Source organism: Carcharodon carcharias, chromosome 15 (assembly GCF_017639515.1).
Source record: "Carcharodon carcharias isolate sCarCar2 chromosome 15, sCarCar2.pri, whole genome shotgun sequence".
Lineage (NCBI taxonomy): Eukaryota > Metazoa > Chordata > Chondrichthyes > Lamniformes > Lamnidae > Carcharodon > Carcharodon carcharias.
The window spans coordinates 44,411,076-44,434,065 of NC_054481.1; the positions used below are offsets into that span (position 1 = coordinate 44,411,076).

Consider the following 22,990-nt stretch of genomic DNA (forward strand, 5'->3'; position numbering starts at 1 on the left):
AAAAGATTGAAGTGTGCAACTGTCTGGAGGATCATTAAAGTGGCTGATTGGAAATTTAATTGCCAGCTAGCACTCATTAAAGAGGCTGCTTGGAACTCTAGTGGATAGCTGTTGGATCCATTGCCCAGGGTTTGCTGGGCTAACGGATCCGGGTTGCACGCTTTGCTCGGAGTGACTGAGTTCGGACAGAGACAGAGAACATCTGGAGATAGTTGTTAGAATAAACACAAGCTGTTTATTTACAAACTAACTCTACAACTATTCTTGTGCGCTCACAACATAAAACTCTGTCTTCACTCTTCAGTGTCTAACTCAAGACTCTCCCATAGAGGTAGCACACGCTACTCTGCTATTGGATATTAAGATCATGTGACCTTACATTACAATACTTGTCTTAAAAATATATTACATCTCAGGTCACTACATCCCTCCCCCTTTACTGAAAAATACATTTTACAATTTTTCAGTACAACAAAGTTATTTACAGAGTTTAATTATTTACAAAGTCAGTCTCTCTGGGGGTTTCCTTATGCGTATAGAACGACTCAACCCTACAGCTTCTGAAGTTTGTTTTGGAGTCTCCCTTACTGAAGTCGTCTGAGCATCAGGTTCTACAGCAGGTACCGGTAAATTTGTTTCTTCGACTCTTTCAGGTGCAGTCGGCCCTTCAAACACATTTGTACTTGGTTGAGTTCTTTCAACGGGAAATTTTGATTCAGCCTTGAGCACTGGTGTAATCACTTCTGGATATTTGGCTTCTCCACTTCATATGTGATCCACATGTCTTCTTACTATTCGATCTTCAACTTTCACATGGTAAGAAAGAGGTCCCATTACAGCACTTATTTTACCAAACAACCATGCTGGTATTCCTCTAAAATTTTTCCACAAATTCCTTTGCTCCTACATTAAGTGTTCCATCCTGACTGTGACAATCATGTCCCATTTTCTGATTTACCTGCCTTCTTTCAACATTCCCCGCCAAGTTTGGCATAATTAAGCTCAGTTTTGATCGGAGATGGTGTTTGATTAACAGTTCATCAAGTGTGACACTTATTGTCGAATGAGGGGTGGTTCGATAGTGGAATAGAAATCTTGCTAATTTAGTTGCTATCAAATCTCCAGACAATTTCTTTATACAAGATTTGATCATCTGAACTGCTCTCTTGACAAGTCCATTGGAAGAAGGATGGTATGGAGATGTTTTCACATGAACAATACCATTGAGACTTGTAAATCGGTCAAATTCAGTACTTGTGAATACTGTTCCATTATCTGATACCAGCACTTCAGATAAGCCACTTATAGCAAAGCTTTGTCATAGCTTGTCTATTGTCACTGAAGATGTGGGTGACCTTACTTCGTATATATCCATCCATTTTGAATGTGCGTCTTTTATAAGGAGAAACATTGTTCCCATAAAAGGTCCCACATAATCAATGTGTACACGTACCCATGGTCTTTCTAGCCATTCCCAGGGGTATAATGGGGCTGTTGCAGGTAATTTTTGTACTTGTTGACACTGCACACAACTTTTTACAAGATTTTCTATTTCTCCATCCATTCACGGCCACCATATATAGCTGCACGCTATTGCCTTCATTTTAGAAATCCCATGACGTGAACTGAGAAGTTCAGATAACAATAGTTTTCATCCTTTCAAAGGAACAATTACACGAGCTCCCCACAATAAAATACCTTCTTGGCTGGTTATCTCATATTTTCTCTGGAAATATGGTTTCATTTAATCAGGTTCTTGTGCTTTTGATGAACCAGAAAGAACCTGATTTCTCACTTTGGATAAGACTGGGTCTTGGCTCGTCCAATTTTTAATATGATTGGCACATATCGGTGATGAGTTCAGGAAGTTTAATGACAAGATGTATTCCTGAGGAATTGGAACATCTTTGTCTTTTACCTACAAGGGTAAACAACTGAGTGCATCTGCATTTGCAATTTGACTTCTGGGTCTATGAATAAAAGGTCAAAGCTGCCAAGATCGAAGGTTTTAATTATGCTTCTATGTCTTCTTTCGGTGGGTGTTCTTCTTTCTGACACTAACTTTATTTTTGGCCTTCTTTTCGACTTCCATATTGGCCAGGCTAATCTCAGATGTAAGCTCAACTTGAGTAAACTCAGTGGTTGAGTTTTCCAGAATTTCATCATCCATCTGCTTCTTGGAAAATTCTGCGGCTTTTGCCTCCAAGGCCTCTTTGGTTTCACGTGGATGATTTTTCAGCTCTTCCATCTCTTTTTTGCATTGGTGCACTGCCTCCTGGAAAATTAAGCATTGTTGTGTCTTCTCTGACAACTCATCCTTCATTTTATTTAGAGGAGTGCAGAACTCTTCCTGCTTCTCTTCATACTTTTCCAGAGGTACACAGTTAGACAGGAGGGAAACTGGCAGTGTGTATAGGTCTTTCGGCAGGTTTCCACTTTTCTTTTGGAATCTCTGTGACAAATCAACATTGATTTTCCTCAGCCAGTTTCATCCTGGTATGCTTGGTCCTCTGCCTGCTTCCACCATCAAGGGTAATCTCACTGTTTGACCTTCATAGTTTACTGAGACTTTATATACACCCTTGGCTTGTATGCTTCCTCCTGTAGAAGTCTTTAATTTTTCAACAGTTTCTTCTAAATTCAGCTTATGCACTCCCTGATTCAAGTATTGAATAGTATGCTTTCCAATCACCGTAATAGCTGCACCAGTATCCACCTCCATTCTGCGAGTCTTCTCATTCACCCCAATGGTTACATAGTTGGCTCCATTCTTCCTACCTTTAAATTATACAGTGAATAGATATCAGCATCTATTACTTCAGGCTTTTCAATGCTATTTATTTCATTGGATTTTTCCCTTTGTTTGACAGTCTGTCTGATTCTATTTTTACAATTTCTCATGAGGTGTCCACATCAATGGCAGAAGAAACGTTCAATCTTTTAAAATTGTGTTTCATTACAGGGCTGTCTACTTCCATCTCTGATACTATGATGCCATACTTTTGCTGCTGAGTTTTCCTTTTTAATTTGCTTGCTAGCAGTAGCTGCTTCCTGCTTCAGAATAAAGCTCTGCACTTTTGCGCTCTTTTTGGTTGAAGCTCCCCGCCAAACATGGAGGACAGAGCAATATTGCACTTTTCGAATGGCTTCTGAGTCTCGCACTGCACCTTCCATTGCAAGAGTGACTTCCAATGCCTTTGGAAAATCTAGATTTGTTTCAGCCAACAATCTCCTCTGGATAGCATTTTAGTTTATACCGCACACCAACCAATCTCTAAGCATATTGTTGATTGAAATACCGAACCCACAGAATTCAGTTAATTGCTTCAGGCTTGCTACATAAGAAGCAACTGTCTTCCCCGCAGCTCTGATTCTTGAGCTGATTTAAACCTTTGTATGGTCACTGGCGGCTTGGGCTGGTAATGCTTTCTTACAAGTTTCACTAAATCATCAAAACTTTTGAAGTCTGGGGCACTGGGTGCCAACAGGTTTCGAATGAACCCATATGTCTTACTCCCACACGTGGACAAAAGGATCATGTGCCTCTTCTCTTCCTCCGCAATGCCATTCACCTGGAAGAAGAACACAGTGAGACCAGTTGTCCGAGGTTGGATTGAATGGCTCTACTCTTCCAAATTGCAGCATCTCTTAGGGAATTAATTCAATGGTCAGAAAGAAATTTTCTTTAATTTACAACTACTGTGTGAGGTATGGCCCCATCTTGGTTGTTCTGGTTTCCTTCATTTCCCTCTCTTGTTTTCTTACCTTGTCTTTTCCATGATTTTTCATGCTTTTACTCTTGCCACCAGTTTGTTGGATCCAGTGCCCTGGGTTTGTTGGGGGCTAAAGGATCCAGGCTGCACGCTTTATTTGGGGTGACTGAGTGGGTACAGAAACAGAGAACCCAGAGATCATTGTTTGAATAAACACATGCTGTTTATCTACAAACTAAACTGTACAACTATACTTGTGTGCCCACAACATTAAACTCTGACTAACTCAAGACTCTCTCACATAGAGGTAGCCCGCGCTACTCTGTTATTGGACAATAAGATCATGTGACCTTACTTTATAATACTTGTCTTAAAGGTACTTTACATCTCAGGTTACTGCAATGGCACTTCAATTAACAACCATTCCTAATAGCAACCAGCGGAATAGAAACAAACAAACTCTTGCTGAATATTTCAGGAGATAGTTAAAGCCATGCCCAGCTATCACTGTTGAGATTGACTAACAACACTGCCTTTGAAGAGGATTTTTGAGACGCAGCAGGAGAATTCCTGGGATATTTTTTCAAGACTTCACCAACCGCCTATAAATATCTTTGCCAGATATTCTCTCAGTACTTCACCGACAAAGACTGAATTTTGTGCTACTCTACCTTAATGGATATGTTACTGGAGTTACCAAGGGAAAGGGAATGGTTGGTAAAGGGCATCTTGCTGGGGGGTGCCCTCTGCTCTGCTTGATGATTTGGAGAAGGAGGTGAGACAAAGCAGAGCAGCACCTGCTGCTGAAGAAAAGAGGGACAGGGGGGACAGCAAGGTGAGGAGGGCTCTCAGCAGGATACCTAATCCACCCAGGGAATACAGATAGCAGTATTCCTGCATTCACCTGACTCAAGACCAGTGCACATGAGGAGGCTGCACTTTATCAAGGAGATCATTATGGATATTTGTGGAACAAAGACTCAGACATCACCTGTGGCAGTCAAGGATACAGTTGCGCTTTTCTTCTATGCTACCGGAACCTTCCAGGCTGCCACAGATGATATAAATCCTGAATCCTATCGCTCAATCCTCTGTGTACTTCCCCATAAGTTTGAGATTGGGGTTGGAGTGGGGGGGTCTCCGCAGTTCTATATGCTCTGGGGAAAGATTATATTTTACTCCTGATAGACAAAGAGGAGCAGAGACAGAGAGCTTTGGGGTTTGACATATTGCATGGCTCAGGGTGCCATTGACTGTAGATATGTGTCCATGCAAGCCCCTTATTTAAATTCAGAGACAGTCAAAAACAGGAAAGGATTCCATTCCCGCAGACTGGGATTTTTCAGGCCCATTGTGTCGGGAACCACCGCAGGAGATTCAGTGGCCCAGCCAAAAGTCCATTGACTTTCGACGGGACCAGACAATCCCAGTGGCAGGTGGGGCCTGAAAATCCTGCCCTCAAATGTACAGCTTGTTTATGACCACAAGTAGCATACTGTGCAGTTGAATGTTTGCAATCTAGGGAACTGTCATGGTGCATTTGTAATGAGACAGTCACCTGTTCCACTGATTTTTGAGTCCTAGGGTAATAGGCTGGTTACTTGCCATTTCTCAGAAGATCAATTTCCCAATGGCTAAATTGATTATTCTTCAGTGTTCTAGGCTTGGGACAGTCTTGCGGGCCCTCCTCTACAGCTTTAGGTACTATAAACCTGCCTCTTGAAAATATATAGTACACTGGGGACACTGAAGGTGGGACTCTGGAATTCAAATGGTTGATGCCATCCTGCCTCATATCGCTAGATTGATTTGTGGAAAGAGATGGCTGTCCTATGGGGACAGATTGAATAGAATCTCTATTCTCTGGAATTTAGAAGAATGAGAGGTGACCTCATTGAAACGTAAAATTCTGACAGGTTTGACAGGTTAGATGCCAAGTGGCTGTTTCCGTTGTCTGGAGATGGAGAAGTGATATTTTTCACTCAGAGGGTTGTCACTCTTTGAAACTCTCTATCCTAGAGGGCTGTGGATGTTCAGTCGATGTGTACATCCAAGAATGAGATTGGTAGATTTTTGGACAAATAGGCAAAGACAACATATGGGGATCAAGCAGGAAAGTGAATTTGTGATAGAAGTTCAGCTATGGTTTTTATTGAATGGTGGAATTGGCTCAAGGACCAATGGCCTACTCCTGCTCATATTTCTTATACTTTTATCAGGTTGTGAGGGGGAATAGACAACTGCCTGCCCCTAGGAGAGAATCAAGTATTGGAAGCCCAGTGTGACTGAGTGCAGGACCAATTTCTGCTTCTGAAAATCTCTGCCTGCCTTAAATAGGTGTAGAGGTACTGTTTGTGACCAATCTAAAACATATTCAGCCCCTCATAAACAAATAACATTTAGTCCCAAAAACATGATGAACTGATCAAGTATATTCAGTTGGCAGTGTTTCACATCTGTATTTTTTATAGTGCAATGTAAATCGTAAATGACAATTTCCAAAGACAATATATTATCAATGTATTAGCTGCTTATTATCATTATCATCATAAGTTCAGACACTCTTTATTTAGCAGTCTTTCAAATGTGGCACATAACTTGCAGTATCTGTAATTTTCTCTGTAAACATGACAATATAGTGGTGTGCAATCATGGGAACAAAATACTGTTTGAACAAGACTTGACAGAAACTTAACAGCTGATAGTGTTTAGTTGGTAGCAATTTCAAATGTCAGTTGAGCTTCAGTATGGCATTCTATACACAATAAGTTTAACTGAGGAGTGCTTGGTGGTGACTTTGTGTAAAAACAATTAAGGTGCCTGGTTTTCTCAGCAATATCTTCCCTGGCTACATAAAAATACCACGATAGCAAAAAGAATCTTCAAGAGAAGTGGACTGATCTCAGTTTCTTTCCTGCCGTCAGGTTCATAGGTATCTTTCAACACTTGGAGTGTACAAACAGATGCAATACTCTCACTTCTCTAGTAGGTCTTCTCAAGAAACAGACAAATCCTCAGAGAGCCATTAAGCTGCACATAAAGTGCATTTCCACGGTATTTTTAGAAACATCACCCACTTGCATTTGAATCCTTTCATTTCTAATTAATGATGTTAATGTGTATAAATAAATCTAGTTCTTTGCCCATACTTAGATATTCAAAGTGACAACCTCTTAAATGGAAGCATTGACACTCAGAGAGCAAAGTAAAACATTATTCATATTATGCTGAAGCTTTAGAATTTACTTTGGTAGCCCTTAATAGGCACCACTTAAAAGATAACAGTATTTCTGTAAATGTCTTAAGCTCTCCTGCCAAAGTAAAATGGGAACTACAAGAAGGAAATCCTAGGGCTATAGTATGAGTGCTGCAGTGCAGTGCCACATTGTGATAGGATATGGTTGCATCTGTGATTTTCCATGCAGCAAGTAACCCAATCTTGCAGGAAGGAAGGAAATAATGGCAAATTTTTGGTATCATTCATGGTATATTAATGATAAAGTGGGATTCCCATATCAGTTCAGTTACCCGTCTTTTCACTAAACAATAAATCAATCACTTGAAAAATGAAATAGAGAAAAGTACAAAATAATTTACCCAAGAAAATGACTAAAGTGATTTAGACATACGATAGTTGCTCTTTAAATCGCTATGTTTTAATTTTAATTGGAATATTTTGTATTTTGAGAAAAGGTCTATTTGAAATAATGTTTCACCTTACTTTTAAGCCCACTCTGTATGATACACAATTCCTCATCTGAGACGGTTGATCAATTATCAGCTTCCAGGCATCTGCAAATGCTGTTTTTGAGGATATCCTAAAGAACTACACAGGCAACCAATCATAGTCAGTGTTGCAATGCAGTGAAAACATGGCAATATATTTGCATGTGAGGTTCCAGAAACACAAATCAGAATCATGGCCATATAAGTTGTTTTCCTGATGTTGAGCAGGAGGAGAACTCCCCCCACTCTTTATTGATTTGTGCCACTAGACCCTCTACATCCACCAGCTGAAATGGGGCTGTTAGTTTCTTTTTCAACACCCTGACACACTGGTGGGAAGCGATGAAAGAAAACATCAAGAGGTTTTTCATCCTCAAAGGCGTCCAGAAAGCTAGAAAGGAACAGAGGGAAATGTCTCAACTCTGGAAAAATATGCAGGACCTGCTCCGGCTGCAGTCGATGGGGGTCGATGTCAAGGAGGAACTCCAAGAGGTGAAGAGCCAGCAGGCCTCGCTCTTTGTCTCGGAGGCTTCCAGGATCATCTTCCGTTCCAGAGTCTGCTCCGTGGAGCAGGATGAGACGTGCTCATGTTTCTTCTTCCAAAAGGTACACAGAGAGAGCTCTGTGATCAGCAGCCTGAAGGAAGAAGACGGCTCAGTAAAGTCATCTCAATCCGACATTTTGAGGATCAGCAAATCCTTTTATGCCGGATTGTATGACATGAAGCCCACAGACAGCATGGCTTCCCAGTCCTTCCTGTCCTCTATTACGAAGGTCTTAGATGACAGTACACAGGAGAGCCTGGACAAACTGCTAACTCCTGACAAACTGACTAAGACCCTTAAGTCCTTCGAGAAGAGTAAAACTCCCAGAAGCGACAGTTTGCCGGCGGAGTTCTGTTCGGCTCCGTGGGACTGGATCGGCCCGGACCTGATATAAGTGTACGAGAGTATGCTTCTGGCCGGCAGCATGTCAGAATCCATGAGGAAAGGCATCATCACCCTCATCTACAAGCACAAGGGGGAAAGGGAGGAAATTAAAAATTGGCGACCCATTTCACTGTTGAATGTGGACTATAAGATTCTGTCCAAGGTCATCGCCAATCGGGTCAAATCCGCTCTGGAATTGGTGATCCACCCTGACCAGACGTGCACTGTGCCGGGCAGGAAGATCTCTGACAGCCTCGTGCTGCTCAGGGATACGATTGCCTCTGTACAGGACAGGGGTGTGGACACCTGCCTCATCAGCCTGGATCAGGAGAAGGCCTTTGACAGAATATCGCACACCTACATGGTGGATGTGCTCTCCAAAATGGGGATTGGGGAGGGAATTCACAACTGGATCTAACTGCTCTGCACTAACGTCAGTAGTGCAGTCTCTATCAATGGGTGGGAATCAGATAGCTTTCCTATTAAATCTGGAGTCAGGCAGGGCTGCCCTCTCTCCCCTGTCCTGTTTGTGTGTTGCATAGAACCCTTTGCTGAGTCCATCAGGAAGGATCCGGGCATAAGAGGAGTGATGATCCCAGGCAGTGGAGGCACTCAGGTCAAAGCCTCCCTGTACATGGACGATGTCGCCGTCTTCTGCTCGGATCCGCTGTCGGTGCGCAGACTAATCCACATCTGTGACCAGTTTGAACTGGCTTCGGGAGCCAAGGTAAATTGTGGGAAGAGCGAGGCCATGTTCTTTGGGAACTGGGCTGACCAATCCTTTGTCCCCTTCACCGTCGGGGCTGACGGCCTGAAGGTGCTGGGGATATGGTTCGGAGGGACCGGGACATGTGTTAGAAACCGGAAGGACAGAGTGCCTATGATGCAAAGAAAACTGGGCATGTGGGAGCGACGCTCCCTCTCCATTGAGGGTAAGGACCTGGTCATCAGGAGTGAAGCACTCTCGCTGTGTTGCTGTACGTGGCGCAGGTCTGGCCCATTCCTCACTTCTGTGCGATGGCGATCACCTGAGCCATCTTTCACTTTATCTTGAGGTCGAAAATGGATCGTGTCCGCAGGGATGCAATGTACAAGCCTCTAGATAAAGGGGGAAAAACGTGCCCAACATCGCTCTCATACTGATGGCCACCTTTGTGTGCAGCTGCATCAAGCTGTATGTAGACCCTCGGTACGCAAACACCAAGTGTCACTACGGGCTGAGGTTCTACCTGTCCCCGGTGTTGCGAAGGATGGGTCTGACCACGCTGCTGCGGAACGCTCCAAGTAGTTGGACCACCTGTCCCTTGTGGGAAAATTTATGCGGAGAAACACCTTTGACCACAAGTCCATCAGGCAGTGGTTGGCACGTAACGTCTTAGAGGCCCTGAGGGAAAAGGAGAGGGTGGATCCTGTGGGATGGTTCTCCGAGCAGACTGTCAAAGTCATTTGGCAGAATGCCTCATTGCCAGAACTTTCCAACAAGCACCAAGATGTAGCTTGGCTGGTGGTGAGAAAGGACCTCCCCTTCAGATCCTTCCAACATGCCAGGAGCCTCAATCCCTCCACACGTTGCCCTTGAGGTGGCTGTGGTGGAGACGAGACCATTGTTCACCTCCTTGTGGATTGTGTCTTTGCAAAGAAGGTCTGGAGAGAGATGCAGTGGTTTCTGGCGAAGTTCGTCCTGAGCAGTTCTGTGACACAGGAATGGGCTGTTCCCAGCGACAAACACCAAGACAAACATCAACTGCAGCTGGAGGATCATCAACTCGGTGAAAGACGCTCTTTGGTCTGCCCGAAACTTGTTGGTCTTCCAGCACAAGGAGTTGTCCCCGACTGAGTGTTGCAGACTGGCACATTCCAAGTCCAGGACTATGTGTTGAGGGATGCACTAAAGCTTGGGGCAGCCGCCGCAAAGGCGCAATGGGGAAAGGTCGCTGTCTAAGACCTTTCTGCCACAGTGCACCAAGGGGCTGGAAGCTGTTGGGAGCCCCTTGGGCTGTACAGCTCAAAATGAATGTATACATTGAATATTTATTGTATTATAATTGTATTGAAGCACCTCAGAGTGCAACATGATGTATGTTGATAACTTCAATACCATTGTCTGATTGTCTGTAATGACCATATTGAAATGACTGTTGAAAAACATTCATTGAATGTATTGAAGCTCCTTGTGATCAATGTGTAAAAGTTAAATCTGATTGCACTTTTTTTGATGGCGATTTTGAAATGTTTTGTAATGTTCTTCCAGATAGTTTATGAATAAAGTATATTTTTCAAAAAAAAACATTTGTTCATTCTGGGCTTTGACTAAATTAGTAAAATTAAATTTGCTGAAAATAGATGTTTCTCCTGAGCATTTTTATTTATCCTGTGAACTGCTTGTTTTTATACGATATTCAATACTTGGCTGAGAAGGAGGAGGTGTCACATTTCTGATCTGTCTCTCTGGTTCAGTTTGTTTTGCATAACTGCCTGTTAAAATAGAGAGTTTGGGACAAATCAACCATATCTTTAGATTCCACAGGCTGGTCTTGGAGGTGTGCACATTCTCAAATGTCACATGACCAGCTGTCATGTGCTTAAATGGCATAAGATTGGACATCATGTGATCAAATGAACATTGCAATGTCTACAACCTGAAAAATGCATTTAGTGATCCTTGGGTGTCAATGGGACTGCTGAGGTTCTCCTTCTCTCCCCCCAATTTTCAATTGCTGGCAAGAAATAGGTGCTCAGCATTTGAAAATTGCCTCCCTCCCCCTTGCTGTAAGTTTTCCATTTTCTCTCCTCTTAAATGACATTAAGGCTGATTAGACACTAAAAACACAATGGCAGATTATTAGAAACATTGTATTTTAAAAATAGATAGACTGGCTATAGGTCTGATTTTTAAGTTACTATGTTTTATTATGCAGAACGAGGCTTCATCTTTTGCACACAAAAAGTCAGATACTGACATTATGAAACTTGACAGTATTAAACTCCCAGATTGTTGTTTTTGGGATTAATTTAATTAAAAAGTATCTAAACTATATTAAAATAGCCTTTTTAAAGAAAAATTATACATTTATACAACAGTACAAACCTGTCCAAAAACACTACACCCATTCAACCAATTGGGTTTCCCACGATTCCATGAATGGTAACATTCTGGGCGGAGCTTATTACTAACTGTCCAATCAGCGTAGAGTGGAAATTACCTTTTTTTAGCAACATTGCCCTGGCCTGGGAAATTTAAACCGTACGGAAAGCCGCGATTTTTTTTTGCACTCTTGAGTGATTGTATTGGAAGAGTTTGGTTAGTGAATGATTAGGTAGGTTTTTATTTGTATAGAGCTATTATTGGTACGGCGCCGTTGAATTATGCGTTGTATTAATTCTACGGATATTAGGTGTAAGATGTCAAGAAGCGTCATTTGTTTAAAATGTGCAGGTTTAGTTGTACTTGCAACTCAACTTGCGAGCTTCAGTGTGTAATCCGTTTGGTAATGAATATTCTATACATCTTCCGACAAGTAGCAAGCCCCTTACGGAAGGGAAAACAGACTAAGTATTCATTAAAGGAAGAGTTAAATCTTTAGTGTTAATTTGTCTGTTCTTTTACACATTCTGGTAGATAATGGAATGTTTCTAGATTTTCTGTTTATTTAATCGCTCAAGTTAGTGTATGCTACAATATTAATTTATGGGTAATACACTTTATGTAAGTTTTCTCTCCAGAATACAAATGAAAAGTGGCTTGAACTAGGATGTGGGTGCTAGTTGCTTCAGTGTTTATCAAGATGAAGGATACTGGAGAATAAGGCATCTTCTGTTTAGGCACAGCATTCCCTTAGTCCATCCACCTACACACCTAGCCCCAGGACCAACCCCAACCTCTGCATCACAATTGGAACAGCATGAACCTGGATTTGGTCACCTGTAGATTTAACCTACATTTACAAGGACATTGTAAATGAAATTTATCGTGGTAAAATTATAGTCTGTTATATAGTGATATAACTGCCCGTGACATTGATTTTATGGATTTAATTCTAGACAGCTGAATTGAAATCAGAAATAAGTCACATTGCAAGTTGTAGCTCTGTTAGTAGCATTCTGAATCAGTGGATTTTGGGTTCAAGTCCCACTCCAGAGGGAGTGCTACACTGTTGGAGGTGCTGTCTTTTGGATGAGATGTCAAACTGAGGCCTTGTTAGGGGAACATAGAAGAAGAGCTGGTGTCCTCGCCAATATTCAATCAACATCACAAACAAAAAATAAATAAATCCTGTCATTATTACATTAGTTTGTGGGAGGTTGATGTATTCAAATTAGCTGCCACGTTTCCTACATTGCAATACTGACTACATGTCAAAAAAATACCTTAACGTGCTTTAGAATGTCTGGTGGTGCGATGTAAATGCAAGTTTTTTATTTATTAAATCATACTAAAAGGTATTGATCTTGTTAAAAGGCAAATGGCAGATAGTTTAAGTGTGGATAAATCCAAGCTAATAAACCTGTTGGCATGATCTGACTCTTCATGGCAAGTCATATGATATTGTATGATACATGTACATCAGACAGTAAATGAAGCATTGTGTAACTGACTTGATCACATTTTGGAATTTAAAAAGTTGTAAGAAATTCATCTAATCTGTGTGCTTGGGCTCTGGACTTGTTCTCTGTAATGAAACTGGATGAATGGTATCAAAAAATTGTGTTGATGCCTGGAGTTAATCAAATATCAAAAACTTGGCTTTCAAGAGATATTACCTTTGACTGTTAGGTAGAGACCATGGTGTGGAAAGTTCTTCATAGTATGTAGAGAGAATGTTTCTGATGGAGTGAAATTATTTCTGTTGACCCTTAACGAGCTGCTTATTTTTTAGCTTCAAAGCTGTGTAAGTGGAGTTTTGTCATGGCACTGGAGTTTTTTCAGTATTCTATGAGAAATGTAATACCTTTATAAACTTTATAGAAGGATAACAGTAACTTGTTTGGAATTTTTGTGTTTGGCATTATAATTAAGATCTTTGCTAAAAACTGATCTATTTCACCCACACAGCAGGGAGTGTAGGGACTAATTTCCCAACTATGTGTAACTTGTTTTATTGTATGTTGTTTATTGTGAACTTGTACTGGTTCTCCATTCCTATGTTCACTAACCGTATCAGCAGAAATTTCTCTTCTCTCAAAACAAAAGTTACCCTTGTAAGTAGAAATCTATTTTAAAAGAGCGCATTTAGCCCTTATTGCAGTGGTAGTTGTAGATTGGCAGAAAACCAATGACATGTAGCTTGATTACTAGCAGCCCCCACCCCTATACCATGTTCTGGAAAGGGAAAGTTGGAGGATTACATGTACTGCAGATGCTGGAAATGGGTCACGCAGCATCTGTAGGGAAATGGGAGAAAGGTTTATCATTTTGTAAGAACCCTTTGGAACTAAAAATGGAATATTTCATAGTAGTTGGTGGTTTCAATTATTGAAATACATAAAGCCCACAAACTAGCTACTGGGCTCAGCAAATTACTTACTACCCACATAGGGTGCAACCCCAAACAATATCTGGAACTCTAACAACCAAACTCATAATCAGATTAACGGTCGTGGTCCCTTTTATTTGCAGTTCTCATCACATGAGCATTGAGTTATTTCAGTACATTGAACCACCCCCTCTCACTTAGTGACTTAATGAGCTATGTGTTTGAATGCACAATCTTTCTCAAATTTGATTGTATACATATGCCTAAATATACTATGAACACTTGAAATAGCTGACTGTTGCCTTTGCTTTACTTTTTATGAAATAATTGTACAATTAATGGTTATATTAACTTCAATAAAGTTATATCCTGAATTGTTAGGGAAGCAATGCAAGAATACATTTAAATCCAGATAATTAAAATTTTTAGTGCTTAAGTCAGGGATTGTAATTGTGATGCATTAAACCTACGCTTGGGTCACGAAGAAAGAAATGTGACTACATTATTAAATATGACCAATACATTGTTATGAATGGTGTTTTTTTTTCTCCTGAGATATTTTTGTATTTCAATTGGGTGCAGCCATTCTATTTCCTCAATTTCCCCCACAATTAAGAATTCTAGGAACAGGGTAGAGAAATCAGTAAATATATATATTTTTTAAATAGAACATGATGTGCCTTATTATTTCATATTGGTTTGCTGAAAAAGTAACGGCCTTAGTGTTTCACTAGCTTGTCTTCCTTAGCTCAGTTCTCTTTTTCACCTTGTAATAATAACAATGCTTTGAACTAACATTTCAATCTGCTGACCCTTCAAAAGGTGTTGCGTGGGTAATTGTTTACTGCTTTTTAAAATAACAGTTGTGAATTCTTAAACTTCATTAATACAAGTTTGCTGTACCTAATTGATCACAAATTGCACTTTTTTAATTCAGGCAACCAAGATGTCAACCACCAGTGAAACTGAGCATGAGAGGATGAAAAAATTCAAGAATAGAGGCAAAAATGTAGAGGTACTTGGGTTGGTTCTTGCATAGTATAGCTATTGATGGAAAAATACATTTCAATTTTCTATTCTTCATTTGACATTTAGTTCAAATTAGACCTAGAAATAAGACAGTCCAATATAACAAACAACTGGCTGGGTATGCCATCCAAGTGGGGTTTGTCTATTTAACAAACTTAATAGCGTGCAGCAGCAGAAGTGTCTACCTCAAATGTATACCTACTGGTTCAGTTTTAAATACTTCTAGGTACTTCTACCCTTGCCGCAGGAGTTTTCATTGCTGCTTTGAAACATTCGAGTGTTATCAAGGAGGGGTAACTGCCAAACACTTTATTCTTGAAGATTTCCTTGGTGAAAGGAGATATGGATAATGGTACAACATCATTGTTTTTGGCAAAAACATTGTTTGTTGGAGTGTACTGCAGAATTAGGGAATGTTTCCTCAAAACAAAGTGATAAAAGTGCCAGAGGTGACCATTGCTGGTGATGGCGAAAGTGAAACTAATTTTGGTCTGGATGGTGACGGAAGAAATCATACATATGCATTGGTCTCTGAAACTTCACATAAGAAAGTGTAAGATAAAAATTGGGTTTTAATATTCTTGGTGCATTGGTCTCCCAGGATTCCTCAGATTCCAGTGGCTTTGTGTTGGATTGGAAAATTGCAGGGATGCTGAACCTACATTGTATCGAGTGACCAATGTTGAGAAGCAAACTCTAATATTCTTAATAAAGGTGGCATTTGGAGAAATATTGAAATAGTTGGCTTGTTACTCCCTGTAACTCCCTTCAGACTGTCTATTCACTCCTGGAAAAGTCTATTGCTATATAGGAACTTATTGGGGATGATTATATTGATTTTTAAACTTGATGCCTATTGAAGTCGGTGATTGTATTTTGCATCAGTTACTGTGTCCAAACCACTGGTGGCAGTATGGTGCTTGACAACAAGTCACATATTTCCACCACTCCCCTGGCACTTTGTTGCCTCTTTGAACATCTCCACCCTGTTAAAACTCTTGTATTGTTTAATTTAAACTTTTTTTGCCCACTGCCCCAGACCCACCTCAAATGTATTTAATCAGTGACTTGTGCTTTGATTTTAATCTCCATCCCACTTCCCCTTGCGCCCCCACCCCCCTCCCCCCAGGTCCTCTGAATTCACTACACTCCCCTCTTCCCTGATCTCCCCAAATCTTTTCCCCCCCCACAGAAATTGACTCTCTCTTCCTGTTCTCTTACCACTTTCCTCCCAGCCAGGCTCTTGAGTTTCCTTCTAAACTCCTCTGCTTCATATCCTTCTGATTCTTTAGAATCTCCTTTTCAAACCTCACCCTTTTGACCATTTAGTCACCCCTACTAAAATCTCCTTTACTCTTTTTTTTAAGTTAGAACTTCTTTTTCCTACAATGAAGATGCAGCTCAAGTAGAATTTGTTTTATACAACTGTTAAATAATAAAGATTTGTGATTCCTGCAAGAAGATAGATCCTTGGTAATCAAGGGGGTGATAGGTTATCGGGGGTAGGCGGGATGCAGCTTTGAGGTTACTATCAGATCAGCCATGACCTTATTGAATGGCAGAGCAGAGCAGGCCTGAGGGGTCGAATGGCCTGCTCCTGCTCCTTGTTCGTACATTAGCCCAATATTTAAGAAGGGAGGTGGAACACATCCAAGGAATTATAGGGCAGTCAGCTTAACATTGGTGGTAGGAAAAATAATCAAATCCCTACCAAAGGAGAAAACAGAAAAACATTTGAGAAACAAAACTATAATAATGAATAATAAAGACCCAAGTCTTGCTAGATTGACCTTATCAATTTATTTGAAGGGGTAACACGAGAGAGTATTCAAGGGCAATGCAGTTGCTGTAATTTATCTAGATTTCCAGAAGGCTTTCAATAAGGTGGCGCATATTGAATGAGGTATGTACCTAAGGGGACAATAGCACTGTTGCTGGGTTAGTAATCCTGAGGTCTGGACTAATTCTCTGGAGCCATATATTCAAATCCCCCATGGCAGCTGGGGAAATTTAAATTCAATTGGTTAATAAATCTGGAATAAAATGCTAGCTTCATTAATAACAAAATGGTAGTTTCATCATTATTAAAAAAACTCATCTGATGTCCTTCAGGGAAAGGAAATCTGCCATCCATACCTGGTCAGGCCTACATATGACTCCAGACCCAAAGGAATGTGGCTGACTCTTGCTTGGCCATTTTAGAGGGCAATTAAGCCACTCAATATTGGTGGCTCACTAATACCTGATCAAGAACGATTAGGGATGGGCAATAAATGCTGGTTTTGCCAGCAATGCACATCTATCCAAAGAATGAATTTAAGGGTAAGGGGGGTAAGTAGCAGAATAGATAGCTAGTTGGATAGCTAGCTGTCGACGAGACAAAAAGCAGAGCATAGTTATTCAATGGCAGAGGGTGGGATCAGTGGTGGGAACATTAGTGCTCATCATTAATGATTTAGATCTTGGGATCAAAAACAAATTTCTAAATTTGCAGATGACCCCAAATTGGGAATGGAGCTGGAATATAGTCAATACTGAGGAGCACTGCAACAAATCACAAGATTAATAAACTTGCAGAATAGGCCTATAATTGGCAAATGAATTTCAACATGAGTGTGAGTTGTCATACTTGATAAGGAAACTAAGGTTGCATATTACTTGACAAATGAGAATCTAATTGGGGTAGAGGAGCAAAGGGATCTGGAAGTACAAACATACAGATTGCTAAAAGTAGTGACTTAAGTTAATAAGGCCATAGAAAAGCAAACCAAGTACTAGGATTTACTTCTGGAGGGTTAGAATTGAAAAGTGGTGCAGTTATAGTAAACTTGTATCAAAACTGGATTAGACCACACTTGGCATACTGTGTATAACTCTGACATATTCAGCACAGGAGGGGATGCAAAAAATGATTGACAAGGATGATATCAGAACTAAAATGATGCCTATCAGGAAAAGATTAACTAGCTGGGTTTCTCTTTTTCATGAAAAGGGGTGACATTATGAATATTTGATTGAATAGGGATAGTGTGCTTCCACTTGTGTGGAAGAGCAAAACAGTCTGTAGAAATCAAATGGGGAATTCAGAAGAAATTTCTAGACAGAAAGTTGAATGTGGAATTCTCTACCACAGGTTCAGGTGCCACCAGGAGTGGTTGAGATGAATAGTACAGATAATGTACAATTAAGGAGAGGTTGGATAAACATATGGAGGAGAAGAGAGTTACGTTGACAGATAGCCTTGGAGGAGGCTTGAGGAGGGAGTAAACACTGACATGGATTGGTTGGGCCAAATGGCCTTTTATATATTCTATCTCTAATTGCAGTATTTGTTGTAGACAAGTATATTGCCTCATTAAAGTCTAGAGTTTCTACTAATCTCTTGCCCCTCTTGCCTTCAACCTACAGTGTTGATGAGTTTCTACTCTGCAAACGTAATTGTTAAAATGATTGCGACTATTGGTGTTAAATGCATGGAATTACTGAAGTGAAGAGCAAGCAATGAGAACGTTTCGCTTTTGTGGTTTTAAATTTGGGAAACTTTTTGTTTTATTTCTACATAGTTACTGTTCTCTAGTCTTGATACTTAGTTTTTGCTTAAACCAGATACTGAGGAGGCAGAGAGTGGAGTTTTCTATTGAATTACGAAAAGCTAAAAGAGATGAACAGATCTTGAAGAGACGGAATATAAGCAATTTCCCAGATAGTGACCCTTCACTACAAAAGATTGCTGGAACTAATGTATGTATAACATTCACATTTGATTATACCTTCCTCGAGGAACAAATTGGCAGTTGAAACTATTGTAATCCTACTATTCTCAATTTTTCTTAGGTTATCTCATTGTCTTTACAAAATAAACACCTATTGTATCTGTTGCCAATTTTGATTCTTAATCTCCCCCAAGGAAGGAGTATGGCCTGTAGGGAAGTATCAAGTATCATTCAACACCATGGGATAGCCCAACTGAGACTAACCTTTGACATGTACCTTAACTTGGCATTCTGTGTCCCTGTACCAAAGCATGGCATAATGAATTTTTGGCTTTATGATCTGCCACATAGGTGGTTGACCTACAAATAGAAAATGAATCTACTATTGTGAGGTACAAAGTTGATTTGTACCATTTTAGATGTTGATGAGGACATCTAGTCTTAAAACTGGCTTAATGACGAAATGAAATTGACGATTCCATGTTAAAAATGTATCTTGATTATTTTATCCTTTATTTAAACTTCAAAATGTTGTTCTTCCCTCCCTTCAGGACCGTGCAATGACCATTGAAGAGATTGTGAAAGGAATAAATAGCCATGACCCATTACTACAGCTGCAAGCTACAAATGGAGCTAGGTAGAAGTGGTGTTGCTTCATCACACAGTGCACATACATTTTCTATCCCCATTTAGAAGATTGGAGGTGAAGTGCTTTGTCATGTTCAAATCAAAAAAGTCAATGGACACAGGGCATACAAGTCCATTTTTATTGCAAGTCTGGACCTGTAAGGTATCTGTGTGAATTTCAGGCATCATTAGTAAAAAAAAAAATACAAAACTTTGACTGTGATACCTCCAGTAACAAAGGTACTTGCAGCTTGAGAGCTAATATTTAACTCCAGGGTATATTCAGGTTGCCTAGTGTAGGGTATTTTTCTTCTGTTCCTCCTTTCAGTCTTTGTCTGAAAAGCTACAATCTAGACTTCATGAGAAGAGTGCTGATTGGTTGGCAAGCAGGCTTTGATTGATAGAAGTGGTGCCATGGAGAGTGCACCAATTGATGGTAACTGACAGTTAACTGCTGAGTGTTGTTTGAAATTTAAACTAGGCAGCTTGACCCTGATTGATCAAGACATTGCCCTGAGGAATGAGTCAGTGAATTACTGCATCTGTTTCAGCTAAACAAAATAACTGACAATGTGTGTACATCTTCTTTCTGTCTACAAACATATAGCTTTCAGTACACAAGTGCGCCACACTGCGAGCTCAACTGACAATCTTAAAGTGGTTGTCAGCATAATTCTTAGCACACTAAGGATTATTTAGCAAATGTTGTCCAATCGCAGAATCACATCTAATGTTGGACACTGTTTTGTGTTTTGCAAGCACGGGCTGGTTGGGCATGGGCTGTGCTTTCTGTTGCGAGCAATGGCTAGGACAGCTGCTAGGACATGCTGTTTGATACAATCTGCCAGCCTTTGGGACATATGGCATCACACTGGCACTGAAATTCATATACCACATTACTCATATGTGTGATAGGCAGAATGTCTTTTTGGCTTGACTGCAACACCCTGTTAGTGGAAAATAGTACTTGTGTTGCTGCATAGTAGCAGTGTGAAACGCTAGCTTCACCTGTTGCTCAAATTTTTTGAATACCTTACCCTTCCAGGGTAATCTGAGGTAGACTGGGCACTTTTCAGGGCTGAAAGTGATGGCCTTAGGCCTGTTCATTCGTTTGCATGATAAGTGTGAAATGATCTGGTCAGGATAGTCATTATCCTACAGGATGCCTTTGATACTTCCTATTTCAGCATCAAGCTTGCATGGTGAACAAATGGCTCGGGCCTAATCTACAAGGTTGCTGATAAGAGCAATCTTATGCTGTATGGAACTGTAAGAATCCCAAGATATTTTGACCAGTGAAGGTAGGCTTGCAGTAGACTGTGGTAGAAAGCCCCCTGTTAGATTCTCAACTAGTAAGTAAGGAAGGGGAATTCATTTGATGGCTCTATTTCAAAGGTGAATTTGAGTGCAGGACGGAGCCTGTTAAGACATGTAAGGAAATTATTACATGCAGCTGCAGATTTAAATATAGTGAACATATCATCCACATCTTGGAATTATGTGAGCGGTAGGAGGTTGGGTGTCATTCCATCGAAGACATGTTTCTCATGGAACCCAACAAAGCCTTTTTCCCTTTTAAAACCCGATGACAAATCTATTCAGCTGAAATTAACTGTGAGAACAAGATAAACCCTTTAAGTGAGGAATATTTAATGCTGGGAGTAGTAGAACAAACACTTGACTTTTCTACATGAGAGAGAAACTTTTTCTATTCTATCCCAACATTATGCCTTGACCCCACCCCCACCCCCAGTGTGATATTATCCAATTCACATTGATCATCTTGTAGATTTAATGAAATGTCTAAATTGGCCATTTGTGCAGTTATTTTCACACTCGCGTTGCAACAGACTTTGGTTCCATTCAAACTCTGGTCTTGGAGAAGAAAGGCTATTGCCTAATCTAGTCTTGGCAATTTCCCTTTAGGATGTGAGGTGTAGAAAGGAATTACTAATAGAGAAAAACAAAAGAGTATCTTTTGAACTCATTTTCCCCTTGATAGGAAACTTCTGTCACGGGCATGGAAACCTCCACTGGATGAGATTATTAAAGCAGGTCTAATTAAGAAGTTTGTTGAATTCCTTGGTCGAGATGACGATTCTATGCTGCAGTTTGAGTCAGCCTGGGCACTAACAAACATTTCCTCTGGAACATCAGCACAAACTGGGGCTGTGGTGGAAGGAGGTGCAATTCCACCACTTGTATGTCTCCTTTCCTCGCCATACATGCACATCAGTGAGCAAGCTGTGTGGGCCTTGGGTAACATTGCAGGTATGAGAGCACCAATTTTGCAATATGGAGTTTATTTATAAAGATTTAACTTTACTTTGTACTAAACCAATGGAGGTAGTAACTTTTTCAAACTCTTGCAGGTGATGGCCCCCTCTTTCGTGATGCAGTAATTGAATGCTCTGCTGTCCCCTCACTTCTGAGATTGGTAAAACCAGGCATCCCTGTAAGTCCAAATGGTAGCTAGTGGTCTATGATGTGTTTGCTTCAATTTAGTCTGCTGGTCAGAATGCTGTGCTTTAATGAACTGAATTTAGGTGTTTCTAATGGCTACTTGAATTAAATGAGGGAGAATTACTAGTTCAGCAGTTGTGATAAGGTTCTCTTTCTGTTCCTTTCTCCACTTCTCCCCTCTCCTTTCCCTTGTCCCTGTAATTGATGAATAAAGGGTGGGGGGTGGAAACATGGCATTTGTAAATTCTCCTTTATATCAAACCCAAATATCACCAGTGATATTCTCTCAAGTTGGAAGGCTGTAGGTTTAAACACTGTTCCAGGACTGTAACATTGGAACACAATGTACAGCATTGAAGGACTGCTATAATCTTTTGATGAAACATTAAGCTGAGGCCACCATCAGTGTGACAGAGATCCATTGGCACTTTTGGACATGATCAAAGTTTGCTGCTATTCTGGCCTTTAGTCACCCCGCAACTAACAATATGATAGCAGATTAATGAGTCATTCATTCATTGAAGCAGTCAGTGTCATATGCAGCAAGACCCTGGACAATATCCAAGCTTGGGCTGACCAGCAGCAAGTAACATTTGTGCTATGCACAAATGCCAGGCAATGACTCTCCAATAAGAGAACCTAACCTTCTCCCCTTTACATTCAATGGCATTACCATTGCTGAATCCCCCAATATCAACATCGTGGCAGTTACTATTGACTAGAAAGTGAACTGGACTAGCCATATAAATACTGTGGCCACGAGCAGATCAGAAGCTGGGAATGCTGTGGCAAGTAACTTGCCTCCAGGTGCCCTAATGCCTGTCCACCATCTACAAGACACAAGTTAGGAGTGTTGTTGGAGCTGCACTCAGCCAGGTGAGTGGAGAGTATTTAATCTCTAAAGAAGCTTGACATCATCCAAGACAAAGCAGCCTGCTTGATTGGCACCCCTTCCTCCCCTGCAAACATTCACTCCCTCCATTAGTGACATACAGTGGCAACAGTGTGCTGTATATAAGATGCAGTACAGCAACTTGCCAAGGCTCTTTCAGCAGCATGTTCCAAACCCATGACCTCTACACTTTAGAAGGACAAGGGCAGCAGATGCAAAGGAACACCACTTGCAAGTTCCCCTCCAAGCCACTCACCATCCTGACTTGGAACTATATTGCCATTCCTTCTTGTCCTTTGGGTGTACCTACATGGACTGTAGCATTTCAAGAAGGTAGCTCGCCTAGCCATTGCTGTTCACCTCACGTGAAAGAAATTTAAAGCAAAAAACAATCACTTCATTGCCAGTTATGACTTGTGTAAAT

At 40.7% G+C, this 22,990-nt stretch overlaps 1 protein-coding gene across 1 annotated transcript in view; it reads left to right on the top strand.

Moving 5' to 3' along the window:
• Nucleotides 1–14,788: 14,788 nt before the first annotated feature.
• The window catches only part of LOC121288369 (importin subunit alpha-5-like), a 29,638-nt gene continuing 21,436 nt past the window's right edge, over nucleotides 14,789–22,990 (top strand). Inside the window, exons 1-5 of the mRNA XM_041206923.1 lie at nucleotides 14,789–14,857; nucleotides 18,478–18,612; nucleotides 19,136–19,221; nucleotides 21,214–21,482; nucleotides 21,584–21,666. Coding sequence (XP_041062857.1) covers nucleotides 14,789–14,857; nucleotides 18,478–18,612; nucleotides 19,136–19,221; nucleotides 21,214–21,482; nucleotides 21,584–21,666 — 642 coding nt within the window. The remainder of the gene's footprint in view (nucleotides 14,858–18,477; nucleotides 18,613–19,135; nucleotides 19,222–21,213; nucleotides 21,483–21,583; nucleotides 21,667–22,990) is intronic.